The following is a 14728-nucleotide window of genomic DNA, read 5'->3' as shown; positions in this document are numbered from 1 at the left end:
ATACAAATACAAAAAATGTGTTGGTTATAAAATTTTTGCTTTATTAACAAGTTTTAATTTTCATGCAAATTGTACAATACTATTTTATTGATATTTTGTTATGAAAATAAATGTTTTTGATTTTTTCAATTTATAATATATCAACTTTATTTTTGAATTTATATTTCTAAAGAATTATATTTAGCATTCAATAACATTTTTGAAAAAAAAGACATTAAAAACTTTGTTCGTCAAATAGTGTGACACCTAAAGGTAAATATTTAAATAATACTCAATGAAAACTTCTTATAGACTTAGTTAAACAAGGAGATACATCGTTAAACAAGGAAATACTATAAGTATTTAAATTTCAAGAACTTAAAAATATTCCATTTACAACAGTCATTGCCATTGTAAAGAAATACAATGCAAAACATTTGAAATTCAATGAGGGAGAAAGCTTCAATGAGGGAGATAATAACAACTTCAAGAGATGATAGAGAAATTTTAAGAATGATTAAAAAAAAATTGAAAGCACAAAAAATGTAGCCAATCAGAAAAATTTAACAGGAAACACCATTTTTTTAAGATCAAAACGCATTCATAAAGCAGGGTTTAGTATGTATAACTTGTAAAAAAAAAAAAAAAGTATTTTTAAAATAAACTCATATGAAGAGAAAAATTAATTTTACAAAAAGATATTATTTAAAAGATATTATTTAAAGCCATTTTGGAAGAAAGCTCCTTGATCATATAAATGTAAGTTTAACTTCTGATGGTGCACAAGGAGTTTGGCAAAAGCTTTTCATTTGAGGTGCACAAGAGGAACAGTTAAACACTGTGGTGGTGGTAGAAGTGGTGGAAGAAACCCTCACTTGATTTGTTTATTTCTGGAAAACATTTCCGGTGATTAACTTTCATTTGATTGGTGACTTTTTTGATTTTGATAACTAGAAAATAATTTTGTGGGAATTTTTGTAACTATTTTATATGTTCTTAAATTGTAAATTTATTTTTTTTTGGTTTTTTTGGGTTTTTGGTGATTTATGCCTTTTTTTTTTTGATTCCCTTGCACAATTTTAATGCTTGATTTGTGTAATTAAATAATAAAATAGTTAAACAACAATTAAATATAATTAAATAACATTTCTTTTTGGCACTAATTTTAAATGGATGGGGAATATCAAATATTTATTTCTTAATTTTTCTCTTTATCCTTCACATAAACCATAGCAAACGATTTATATGAAGCAAATATGATTTGAAAACAAAATGATTTATATGAAACAAATATGATTTGAAAACAATATGCTTTATATGAAGCAAATGTGATTTAAAAAACAAAATCATTATAAAAAAGTAGCTTTTTCACACAAAAACTTTGCTTCTTGCCAAAATGTAGTTTACTACTACACCATTATATTTTGTGTAAATCAAGATTTATACCAGTTACTTGATTCTGCCATTACTCAAGCTTTTAACAAAAACAATCAATAACATCAAAACTTAAAAAAGAAAAAAAATAACATTAAAATTTACAAAATATAAAAATAACATTAAAAATTGCAATCTTTAATCTGCTAATTGAAAAGTAGCTTACAAGGTAAAAATAGATAGGTTACCTCTTTTAATTCATTAGTTTCATTTTTTGGATAATCATTTAAACTTTTTAAATCATTATAAGATATATTTTTTGATCCAGTATTTGATTCCTCTTTTGGTCCAGAATTTGATTCTACACAATGTGTATCTTCTAAAACAGAGGATGTAGGTTTCTCCAAACTATTAGCTAAAAAATTTACCATGGAATCTTTAATATATATGTTGAAAAAATATCATTTTAAAATTTATAAAAACAACCCAAACCTAACCAAAAAATTGCAACAAACCTCACCTAAAACAACACCAACCGAAAAAAAATCAAACTAATCAACTAAACTATTATTTTTTACTAAAAAAGATGCAACAATGTAATTCATGGACAACCAACACCAAAAAGACAGGTAAAACAGGTAAAGCTTTATTTTCCCAGAAACTTATTACCATTTAGATTAGACATGTAAACATGTCATATATCATATATGTCATATATAGATAAAATATATGTTCTATAGATAAAATGTCATATATAGATAAAATATGTCACATGTAGATAAAATATATGTCACATATAGATAAAATATATGTCATCTATAGATAAAATATATGTCATATATAGATAAAATATATGTTACATATAGATAAAATATATGTCATATATAGATAAAATATATATCATCTATAGATAAAACAGCATAAATAAAGAAAGGATTGTTGAGATGTTATAATTTGGAAAAAGTTCTACAACTGATTTCTGAATAAGTTCAAGTAAAACAAGAAAAACATTCATTTGATCTGGATAAGGAAGAAAAATAATATATATAAATATATTGCTGTCCTTAAAAACTGCTATACCTCAACAGATGAGAGAAAAGTATAAACTGGTATATCAATATGTCTGGAAAAACTTTGAAAAATTGTTTTCAAGAGCAAGTATGTTATAAATTATTTCCAATAGTATGCTTGTTAATATTTTAAATAAAATAGCACAATCAAAATAGTTATACAATATAACAACTCTGAATTTGAATAAATTTGTTTATTTGTTAAAGCAACATACATTAGAAAATGTATTTTTTAATGCTTTGACATTGCCTTTCTTTAAAAAGCAACTTGACAACTTTTTTTTAAAATATATTTATTATAAATTTAGTTAAAAAAAATTTATTTTAAAGAAAAATTTGAAAACTATATACTTATAATTACTATATATTATATATTATAATTGAAAACTATATATTTATAATTATAAACATAAAACATCAGGTTGACAAAGGATGTATTAATTCTGTTTTAAATAGTTATAAAGAGATATTTCAACCTCTTATCGTTGGAGCCATTTTTCAATCTGAGATGTTAGAAGTCAATGCGCTACAAAGATAAACTAATTTTAATTTTGATTTATTAATGAAATTATATATTTATAATTTATACAAAAACTGAGTATAAATTTTGATTTATTAATGAAATTATATTTTTATAACTTATACAAATACTACTTAGTATAAATATATATTTTAATAATACAACTTTGTAAAAAAAAAAAAAAATCTAATAAATTGTCTAAATGTCTACTTACACTAAAAATGTCAAATATCTACAATGTTTTCATTCATACTTTGATTTCATTGCTTTCACTTTTTATTCTTAGATTATATTTATAGATCTTGTGGACAAATGGTTTTTTTTAAAAAAACATTTATTTTTTTTAAATGAATAAAATTTAAATGAAAAATAAAATGACAACTTATCTAGAAAAAACTCAGATAATTCAACCAGATTATCAAGGTTTTAAAATTATTCAAAAAAAATTATAAATTTATTAAAATAACCCAGTCAGATTATTTCCAACTTTAAAATAAACAAATTGAAAAACTCCTTATAGAAATCCTGTTACCCCTGAATAACTCCTTACCCCTTTCCATGATTTGAACAACTCCTTACCCCTCATAACTTAAAGTGAAGTGGATTACTAATTTATAAATAACTATTATAAACATACTTTAAAAATCTTCTTACCAATAATTTTTTTAACTTCTATTAAGAACTGGACACCTTTAACCGGAAGTAATTTTAAATTTTTTTCAGCTTCGTTAGATGCATCTTCTGACTGATAAGAGACAATTATGCAACTGAAATATAAAACGCAACTGTTTTAAATATTTACTTCAATACAAAAAAAATGAATCCAGAATTTATTTTTGAATAAATTTATGCAAGATGTAAAAGCGCTATGATGAAATTTTTTTAGAAAAAGAAAATATTTAAGACCAAAAACAAATAAATTTAATAATGAATAATATATAAGTAATAAATAAAACTAAACGAGTAAAATAATGTAAAATTTGAGTAAATTATTATTTATTTATCATGGCTTTTTGCAATTATATTAACAAAAAAACAAACATTAAAATTGAAAAAAAGGTTGCATGACAATATGACAATTAAAAAGTATTTTCTGTATAAGTTTATTACTACTATTTTTTTTTTTTTATAATTATATATATATAAAAAAATAATTACTCTGGTTTAACATTGATTGAAACCAGTTCACCATACTCAGCCACTATTGGAACTAAAGTATCCTTCATACAAAAAATTACAAAAATTACAATCAGGTAACTCAAAACAAAAAAATAAAAAATAAAACCTTGTATTATAATAATTAATAAAACAAAAAAATAAAATGTCCTTATAATAAAGAGAAAAATAATAAAGTCTTCTTATATATGAAATAAAAAAATAATATCAAGGAAATTTGTGACACTGACAAAAAATTACTTAAAGAAAGAGAGATCATTTTTAATTAAAACAAAAAAACAAAAAAAACTCCGGTAACTTGGATAAACAAGAAATTCTAAGAAAACACAAAGTAAAAAAAATAAATAATAAATCAAATGAACAAAAATAAGATAAAAGATAAAATATTGTATAAAATATAACACAAGTTAGTTTATTTTTTTAAATTTATTAAAATCTATATAGTTATTATAACAGAAGAAATATGAAAAAAAGTGGCTCCTTTACAGTTGATTACGCCTTAGGTAGATACATTTATAAAACACCATTCTTTAAAGTTGTAGTTCTCCTTTAAGTAGTTATATTTATAAAATTTTATGGAACTCGAAACTTCTCACTTATAAAGTGAATGCTCTAACACTACACCACTATCGCATTAATGATTAATTGAGTGAGTATAATAATACTTGAACTGAATATGTTTTATTATTTTACTTTGTTTTAAACATTTAGAGAACTTCTGAGATCAAGCCTCCAATAGTTACATGCTTGGCCTGGGAAGAACTTTTGAGATCAAGCCTCCAATAGTCACCTGCTTGGCAAATTTATGATAATTGATTTTAATAAAAGTTTTTTTTAGGAAAATCAAGTTTCTTTTAATCTTAAAAATCTGTATAGTATTTTATAAATACAAAATATGAAGTATAAATTTATATAAAAGAAAGAATAAATAAACAAAAATAAAATTAAAAAAATGACATTAAAAAAATAAAAGAAAAAAGCAGAATTGATAATTCACTTAAAAAAAATTATTAAAAACTAAGTACAAATAGGTATTTAAATTTGTTAATGTGATTTACACATAAATAGAACTAAACATAAAAATATGTTAAATTGAACATTCAAAAATATTTCAAAACAAATAAAGTATTATACATAACATTATTAGTAATAAATAACTATATACAATTCAAAAAATATTGTACAAAAAATATATATGATAATATATAATGATATATTTTAAATATTTAATTATTTAATATAATAAAGTCACTTTGTAAAAAATATACCATTTTTCGAAATTAGACTATTTTTTGATAATAATTCTAAAATCATACCATTTTTAATCCTTCTGGTAATTTTGACAACATTAACTTATATGAAATATTTAACGATCTTTGGTCTATAAATGGTCTAACAAAAATCAACTCATTAAAACACTGTGTGTAGTGCTTTCTTTTCCAGGCATAATATGCATTCAAATAAAACTTGAACTTTATTAATGCTGACCTATTATAAAAAGTTAATTTAATAACAATAAATTAAGTTACTAATACAAAATATACTAAAAATTACAACAATAACTGATAGAGATATAAAATGCAGGTGTCCATATAGGTGTTTTAATTATAGCAATTGCTTGAATAATATAATTAGTAAAAAAAAAATCAAGTCAACAAAAATCTTTAAAATAATTACAAAATCATATTAAATTATATTAAATTTAAATATTAAATTATATTAAATTTAAGTCATTAGAAAACAAAATGTAGCAGTAATGTAGTATATTTTTAGCTTTTTTAAAATGATATCTTATTTTTGAACTAATAACTTTTAGCAAAGATATCTATAAACTTTGAATAGAATAATTTGAGGTACCCATAAAATAATTTAATACAAACAATGAAAAATAGTATATCAATATATTATCTAAAAATATATATTACAAATAAAGAACTTTACCCATTACGATGAAGGATTGAACTCGGTTTATATAAATCAAAAGCTTGCAACAGTTCTTTCTATAAAAAAATTTAAGTTCTTATTACTAAATTTAAACAAATTATTACACGTTTATTATATTTAAATTTATATATTTAGTACTACAAGTATAATATATATTGTGAGGATTGTTGCTATATGTACTGAAGGTTTTGGTTTAGGCAGGCAATCTACCAATTAAAAATTTTTTTTTTATGTTTTTAAACTTTTTCCGGTCTTCTAAATTATTATTATTTTTAAACAAAGCTTACATTATATGTTAAAAATTAAAGACGATCGATTAAGACAGTATGTGTGTGTATATATATATATATATATATATATATATATATATATATATATATATATATATATATATATATATATACACACTTAATATTGTGTAGTTAACTAAGCAACATGTAACTTGAGCAAAGCTTTTCAAGATATTTTCAGCTGTTAAAATTGTTATTTATTAATAAATTTTATTTAAAACTTGTATTTATGAACTATATATATATATATATATATATATATATATATATATATATATATATATATATATATATATATATATATATATATATATATATATATATATATATATATGTATATAAAAATACATATATATAAATATATATCAAGTATATACTATCAAGAAAGTGCTTGATGAACTAAGTCAGAGCTATACAGTAGAAAATAAAACTACAAGATATTCACAACTTTCATACTGTTGCAATCATCAGGTGAAGTACAAATATAGTTTTTTTGTTAAAAAATTATATACAATTGAAACTAGTTACATAAAACTATACAGAAAAAATTACAAATGCATGCATCTAATCTTCAGGTTTGTGGTTGTTTAGTAGAAATTTATTTTCGTGACAACATTCATAAACTCTGTTTTTCTTATTAAGTAGCTCTTCAGCATTTTTATAAAGTAAAACTATTAGTTTTACATATAAACAAAGTAAGCATTTTTTTGTTGTACAAAGGCTTTTTTTAGGATAAGTCAAGTTAATTCTGGTATTTTTTTTCAGTTTTATCATAGTTATTCATATATGTTTTGAGAGGGTGGTTGCATTTAAAGTTTTTTATTTGTAAATGATTGCTTGTGGTTTGCATAAACATCAAAAAAACATAAAAATAAATCCCCAATAAATCTAGAAAATTCAATCAACCTCGAAGCAAAAAGCATAGCAACTAAACTCAATATAAACAAACAAATCAATATAATCACCGAATCAGAAGTATTCATTACATTAAAAAATAACTTTGATAATCAAAAACCTTGCAGCCTATTAAATCCAGCAAAAAGTGAACTTGGCATTGTCAACAAAACATAGTTAGATAAAATCAACAAAGAAATAAAAAAGAAATTAAAACTAAACCAATGAAAAAACACCGCTGAAGTAATCAAATGGTTTACAAACATAAGCGACAAGCAACACTGTGTTTATACAATTCGATACCAATGAATTTTACCCAGATATCACAAAAGACATACTAAACAAGGCTTTAATATTTGAAAAACAACACACTGAAATCAGCAATAAAAAAATTAGAGTCAATGGGATGTTTTGACGGAGCCGAAGTATGTGAACTGGTGGGTTTATACATTCTAGACTCTTTATCCAAAACCATTACTTAAAATGATACAGGTCTTTACCAAAACGACATATTGATGGTAATAAAACTACTGCACAGTTAGACAAAGTGAGAAATTGATGCCCAAAAAACTACCGCACAGTGAGACAAAGTGAGAAAAAATAAAATTGAGATATTTAAAAACATCGGATTCCAAATAGAGATTCAAACCAATCGAAACAGCGTCTTGACATAAATTTTAATCTTCAAAAAAATCCCTAATTTCTTCCAATGAAAAAATATTTAACTCATCAAAAACAGAATACGAAGAAACACTTAAACAAAACAGTTTTAACAACTTAACGTAAAGTAAAACCCAAAAGATAAGACACCCCAAAAGAAAAAGGAATATAATTTGGTTTAACCCACCCTAAAATAAAAGTGTCTCTACCAATGTTGGCCAAATCATTTTACAATTAATAGATAAGTATTTCCCACCTTCAAACCCATTGCATAAACTATTCAATTGAAACACCACAAAAGTTAGCTACAGCTGCTCAAACAACATTTCAAAAATCATGAAAAGTCACAACAAAAAAATAAATTCAAAAAATCCTGACTAAAAATCTCCTATGCAATTGCAAACAAAAAGAAATCTGCCGACTGAATAAATATTGTAGAGCAACAAACATAATTTACAAATGTATAACATCTTCCCAAACACACCCAGCAAAGCATACATTGGTTTATCAGAGGGCGTGTGGAAAAAGAGATATGCAAACCACAAGCAATCATTTAAAACTTTAAATGCAGCCACCCCACAGTGATTTAGAAACACTTGAAATTTGGCCAAAATATAGATTTTTGAGTAGCGAAATTTAAACAATGTTATTAGCTAACTAATTTCTTCAGTTTCTTATATTTCTAACGGTATAAAAAAATAAGTACTGAAATAATAGATTTAATTGTTAATTTTTGTTTGAAAATGACCGAAAACAGCTCTTTTTTATTGTTAAAATTTTATCAATATTAAAACTTAATTTTCTCCCTAAATACAAAACCTTTCATTTTAATTTTCATTGTATACAAAAGTAATAAATAAATTTATCTTAAAATCAGTTAAAAATCACTATAAAAATCAGTTTAAACTCATAAAAATTGCATTTTTTAAACGCATTTTTTATAAGATGTATCAATACATATTTACATTTTTTTATAAATTAAGATAAATTTTTGTATACAATGAAAACTAAAATAAAAGGTTTTGTATTTAGGGAGAAAATTAAGTTTTAATAATGATAAAATTTTAACAATAAAAAAGAGCTGTTTTCGGTCATTTTCAAACAAAAATTAACAATTAAATCTATTATTTCAGTACTTATTTTTTTATACCGTTAGAAATATAAGAAACTGTAGAAAATAGTTAATAACATTGTTTAAATTTCGCTACTCAAAAATCTATATTTTGGCCAAATTTCAAGTGTTTCTAAATCATTGTGCACCCTCTTAAAATATATATGGTAAACTAGGGAAAAACCAAAAGAAACACCAGAATTACTTGGATCTTTCCTTAAAAAAAACCCTCCTTACAACAATACTAAAAAAAAATGTTTACATTGTTTATATGAAAAACTAATAATTTTACTTTATAAAAATGCTGAAGAGCTACTTAATAAAAACGGATTTGATTTCCAAATGTTATCACAAAAATAAATTTCTATTAAACAACAACAAACCTGAAGATTAGATTCATGTGGTTGTAACAATAGTTTTTTCTGTATAGTTTTATTTAACTAGTTTCAACTGTATATTATTTTTTTTAACGAAAAAACTATATTTGTATTTCACCTGATGATTGCAACAGCATGAAACTTAAAGTTGTGAAAATTACGTAGTTTTATTCTCTACTATATATATACATATACACACACTCATATATATATATATATATATATATATATATATATATATATATATATATATATATATATATATATATATATATATATATATATATATATATATGTGTGTGTGTATATATATATATATATATATATATATATATATATATATATATATATATATATACATATATAAATAAAGTTGTGAAAATCACATAGTTTTACTTTCTACTATATATATATATATATATATATATATATATATATATATATATATATATATATATATATATATATACATATATAAATAAAGTTGTGAAAATCACATAGTTTTACTTTCTACTATATATATATATATATATATATATATATATATATATATATATATATATATATATATATATATATATATATATATATATATATATATATATATATATATATATATAGGGTGCAGAAAAAGTTCCCGTACAAAAGTATAATTTAAAAAATTTTCTGTATGGTGTTTTCTTTCAATCTATAGTGTGTTTATAGTATTCTTTTGTATTCCTTCTTTTAGTATTATTTAATTTTAATTAAAGTGGTATTTGTTTCTCTTCTTGTATACTTTTGCTGGTTATATTTTTGTACGGGAACTTTTTCCGCACCCTGTATATATATATATATATATATATATATATATATATATATATATATATATATATATATATATATATATATATATATATATATATATATCAAATATAAAATTTATGAAGTAGCTAATAAAATACAAAAAGAAAAGAAAGCTTATAAAATATATAATTTAAAAAAAATATTTTTGAAAAAGCTGTAGCTCGTATTGACCAACCAAGCAATTTTAGACAAGTTATTCAAGACTTTTTGTTGGACAGAAAAATGATTCTAATGAGGCATAAAAGTTTTAAAATCGATAAAGTCGCTGACAAAAAAAAATAAAAATTATTAATCAGTTTGATAACTAACAATTATATCAACAATTTTAATTAACAATTTTTTTTTAATTATCTTTGTCAATGAAACTTCCTCACACGGACTCATCAGTAGTTTATCTAATGAAACTTCTTCACACAGACTCATCAGTAGAAACAAACAGTTTATCTGATGAAACTTCCTCACACAGACTCATCAGTAGAAACAAGCAAGTTTATCTAATGAAAATTCTTCACGTAGACTCATTAGTAGAGACAGTTTACTTAATGAAACTTCTTTCACAAACTCATTAGTAGAAACAAGCATTTGACAGAAGTTAATTTATTGTAATTTTATTGATTATTTTGTTTTGAAATAAAATTGAAAGTGTTTACCATATGCTGAACTTTTAAACAAAAAAGAGCTAAATGAAAACCAATAAACAACTCTTTAGGAGTTTATAACTTGATTTAAAGTTATATTATAAAATTATATTATATAGACAGAAGAAAGTGAAAAACTTGGATGATATTATAAATCTATCAACACCAGAGAAATAATGCTGATAGCCATCACATATTGCTTAACAAATTAATTGGTCTAAACCACTAAATCTTTAAATAAATCTTTTAGCACTATTTAAATGTTATTACTCTGATAATCGTAGACATAGAAATTTCAGTTTTTAAAAAGGAATCAGTGGAAGCACATTTTCCTAAGGACCTCTTATGAACATCCAGCCAGCAAAATATACCCTTTAAGCCCTACTACTATATACTAATACTACTATATACTACTCTTTTACCCCTACTGGGTAGTTAAACTAAATCAATTATATAGACTTTATTAATTATACTAACTTAATTAATTATATAAACTAAATTAATTATATAAAATATAATTAATTATATAGTTTTTAATAAGTAGTTGTCAAAAATATTTAAACAAAAACTCATGCTTTTATTATTTTTATTATTTGAACAAAAACTCAACTTTTAAAGTAAAAAATTTTTACAAGATGTTGCAATGAATTTTTTAATAATTTTAAAACTGAAATTTTGCCTGCTAAAATATTAGAAAAAATATGAAAAAAAGATATTGCTCTTTAACAGTTTAATTCAATGTTTTAATGAATAGTTGCAATAGGAAAAAAACTAACTTTTATAAGATTTAAGATTCGATTCTGGAATATGTAGATGTATTTTATATTTTATCTATTAGGGTATTTCATATTTTATTGATTTTAGAAATTGAGCTAAAAAAATTCAGCTAAATTTAACTTATATAAAAACAATGTAAAATTATATTGATATTGAATGGGTATATATATATATATATATATATATATATATATATATATATATATATATATATATATATGCATATATATATATTCATGGTTATCCCTAGGGTTGGTAACGTAGTTGCCACACCCCCTCTCTTCAGTAATAGTCTAGTAGATAAACTTTTTGTGCTGCCACCAATACCAATACATCACCTACCACAAGGATAAATACATTTGATTCAAGAATTGTTATAATATGCATAGTATTATCCACGGTTAGTAAAAAGGTCTTTTCTGTTGGTGTTTTTGATTATATTGAGTGCTTCTAATGGTGATAGTGTTTTTCTGGCTGCCTTCTGCTTCTGCTCACACCATTTGTCAAAAACAGTAGATATCAAGCTGATATGTAAAATTTTCATTGTTCAGTTCTTCCTCATTTATATATGAAATACTTTTTCACAGTCAGGTGTGCTTGTAACATTTTATAATCCTATTTAATTTTGGCTTTTGGTTTTTTCAGGTCAAATAGGAATCCTCACTTTGACTCGTATTTGGAAAACTTGTCCATTCTGTCTTTTGATGATTCAATTGTGTCAATTAGGGGAGAGAAAACAGAATTTTTTGCTAGGGAAGTGACCAACGCTTGATTGATGCAGAAAATTTTTTATAGATTCTTTGAATAACTCCAAACAGTAATATAGACTTCAGTAATGATTTAGCTCCACCTGATATAACTACGTTCAAGCTGTGGCAGCTGCAGCATGTAAATGAGGCTCGTTATTTTGCTGATATTCAAGCTTGAACAACTTTTCAAATTGCAACAATTTACATGGAAAGCTAAGAGGTTAATGACTTTGTTTTGAATATTGACACTTAGCATTTTTGAACGTCTTTCTCCATCTTTAATTTACTGTAAATCCTCTATCAATATTGGATCAAAATAGACCATATAATTGGATGAGACCAAGGAAGTTCCCATTATTTTTAGTGTATAGTTTTGATGAGCTTCCGCGCTCATCAAAGCTGTACGCTAATGCAATATTATGTACACTAATGCAGTATTATGTACACTAATGCAGTATTATGTCTGCCAAGTATATAATCACTGACACAGTTTTCTTATAAATGCTTCTCCACTTTTTTGCTTCCTTATTAATTTGTTAGATAACTCCTTGATCAACAGCTTGTTCATTTTTTATCCTAATTGTTGCCTCAATCCATTTCTCAAAACAACTGAAATGGAGATGTCTGATGCATTTAGGCTTGCTCTGTAAAGGTTTCCCAGTTGTTGAAACCTCATTTTTTACAGTTTCATTAGTTGTTAACACCCTATACACTAGGGTGGTTCAAAAAATAACACCTTTGAAAAAAATCTGCAGCTTGCACATTAATGTGTTCTATATGTTAAAATAACACTGGATTTAAAAGTTTTATGAATAAAAAATATTTTTAGGGGTGCCTCAAGACCTTTGAACATTTAATTATTCCCTAATATTAACAAAAAAAAGTTTTTCAAATGTATGTTTTGTTGAGTCTTAAAGGAAACAAAATTATATTAAAATTTCAAAAATAATCATTATTTTATAAAAAAAATTAATTTAGATTTACTACCTAGAAAATACAATTTTTAACTAAAATTGAAAAATTTGCATTTTAAAAATGTTTTTTAGTTATAATTATTTTTTTAAGGTTTTTTTTATAAAATTTTTGAAATATTCATATAATTTCGTTTTTTCTGAGACCCAACAAGACATACTTTTGAAAAAATTTTTTTTTAATAATATTAGGGACTAATTAAATGTGCAAGGGTCTTGAGGCACCCCTGAAAATATTTTTTATTCAAAAACTTTTAAATCCAGTGTTTTTTTATTATATAGAACACATTTATGTGCAAGCTGCAGATATTTTTCAAACATGTTGTTTTTTGAACCACCCAAATATATATATATATATATATATATATATATATATATATATATATATACGATAAACAAAATTCAACCGCAAAGAGTCGAGCTCGAAAGTTATATGACAACTTGTTAACAAAACATAATGGATGCATTTTGATGGATGACGAAACTTATGTTAAAATGGATTTTAAACAAATTCCTGGGCAGTGCTACTATGCTTCTAAAATACGAGGAAATGTGAGTGATAAATACAAGTATGTAATGACTGATAAATTTTCGAAAAAATTGATGATTTGGCAGGCACTTTGCTCTTGCGGCAAAAAATCGCCAATTCATGTTTGTTTAGGCACAATGAAATCTTCGGAATATGTGAAATGTTGTCTTTCTTGTATAAAACGACTAATTAAAGCTCATAGAAGTACTTCAGTATTGTTTTGGCCTGATTTAGCCACAATACATTACTCAAAAGATGCTCGAAAGTTTTACGATGATAATGGAGTGATGTTGGTTTTAAAAAAGATGAATCCTCCAAACTGCCCCGAATTACGTCCTATTGAAAAATATTGGGCCATCATAAAAAAGAAATTGAAATTAAGTGGAAAAACAGTAAAATCAGCTACAGATTTGAAGAAAAAATGGGATTACGCTGCTAAAACTTATAAAAATCACTCTGTCCAGAAACTTATGGGAGGCATCAAAAAGAAAGTCAGAATTTTCTGTAGAACTTAATTTTTTTTTTGTTTTTTTTCCTAATAATATGTCTTCACAATCTTAATTTTTTAGAAATATATTGATTTATATACATTTAAGCTTTCTTACATCCTTTTTTGATCAAGAAGGGTGGGCAGATTTTTTCGATAGCATGCCTTATATATATATATATATATATATATATATATATATATATATATATATATATATATATATATATATATATATATATATATATATATATATATATTAGTGATGTACCGATTAATCGGCATCGGCTTAATGGGCCACTTTTTGTCCAATCGGTATCGGCATCGGCCTTTTTT

At 23.5% G+C, this 14728-nt stretch overlaps 1 protein-coding gene across 2 annotated transcripts in view; it reads right to left on the bottom strand.

Moving 5' to 3' along the window:
* Positions 1 to 14728, bottom strand: part of LOC100203104 (uncharacterized) — a 62772-nt gene that overhangs the window by 28577 nt on the left and 19467 nt on the right. For both annotated transcript variants that reach the window (XM_065816600.1, XM_065816601.1), the window contains 5 exons: positions 6061 to 6119; positions 5436 to 5607; positions 4102 to 4163; positions 3598 to 3710; positions 1602 to 1768 (listed from right to left, as the gene is read on the bottom strand). In XM_065816600.1, coding sequence (XP_065672672.1) covers positions 1602 to 1768; positions 3598 to 3710; positions 4102 to 4163; positions 5436 to 5607; positions 6061 to 6119 — 573 coding nt within the window. The remainder of the gene's footprint in view (positions 1 to 1601; positions 1769 to 3597; positions 3711 to 4101; positions 4164 to 5435; positions 5608 to 6060; positions 6120 to 14728) is intronic.

The sequence above is a fragment of the Hydra vulgaris genome, chromosome 13, assembly GCF_038396675.1.
Source record: "Hydra vulgaris chromosome 13, alternate assembly HydraT2T_AEP".
In the NCBI taxonomy this organism is placed as follows: Eukaryota; Metazoa; Cnidaria; class Hydrozoa; order Anthoathecata; family Hydridae; genus Hydra; species Hydra vulgaris.
The sequence above is the reverse complement of the archived record's forward strand: the minus strand, read 5'-3'. Positions and strand labels throughout refer to the sequence as shown.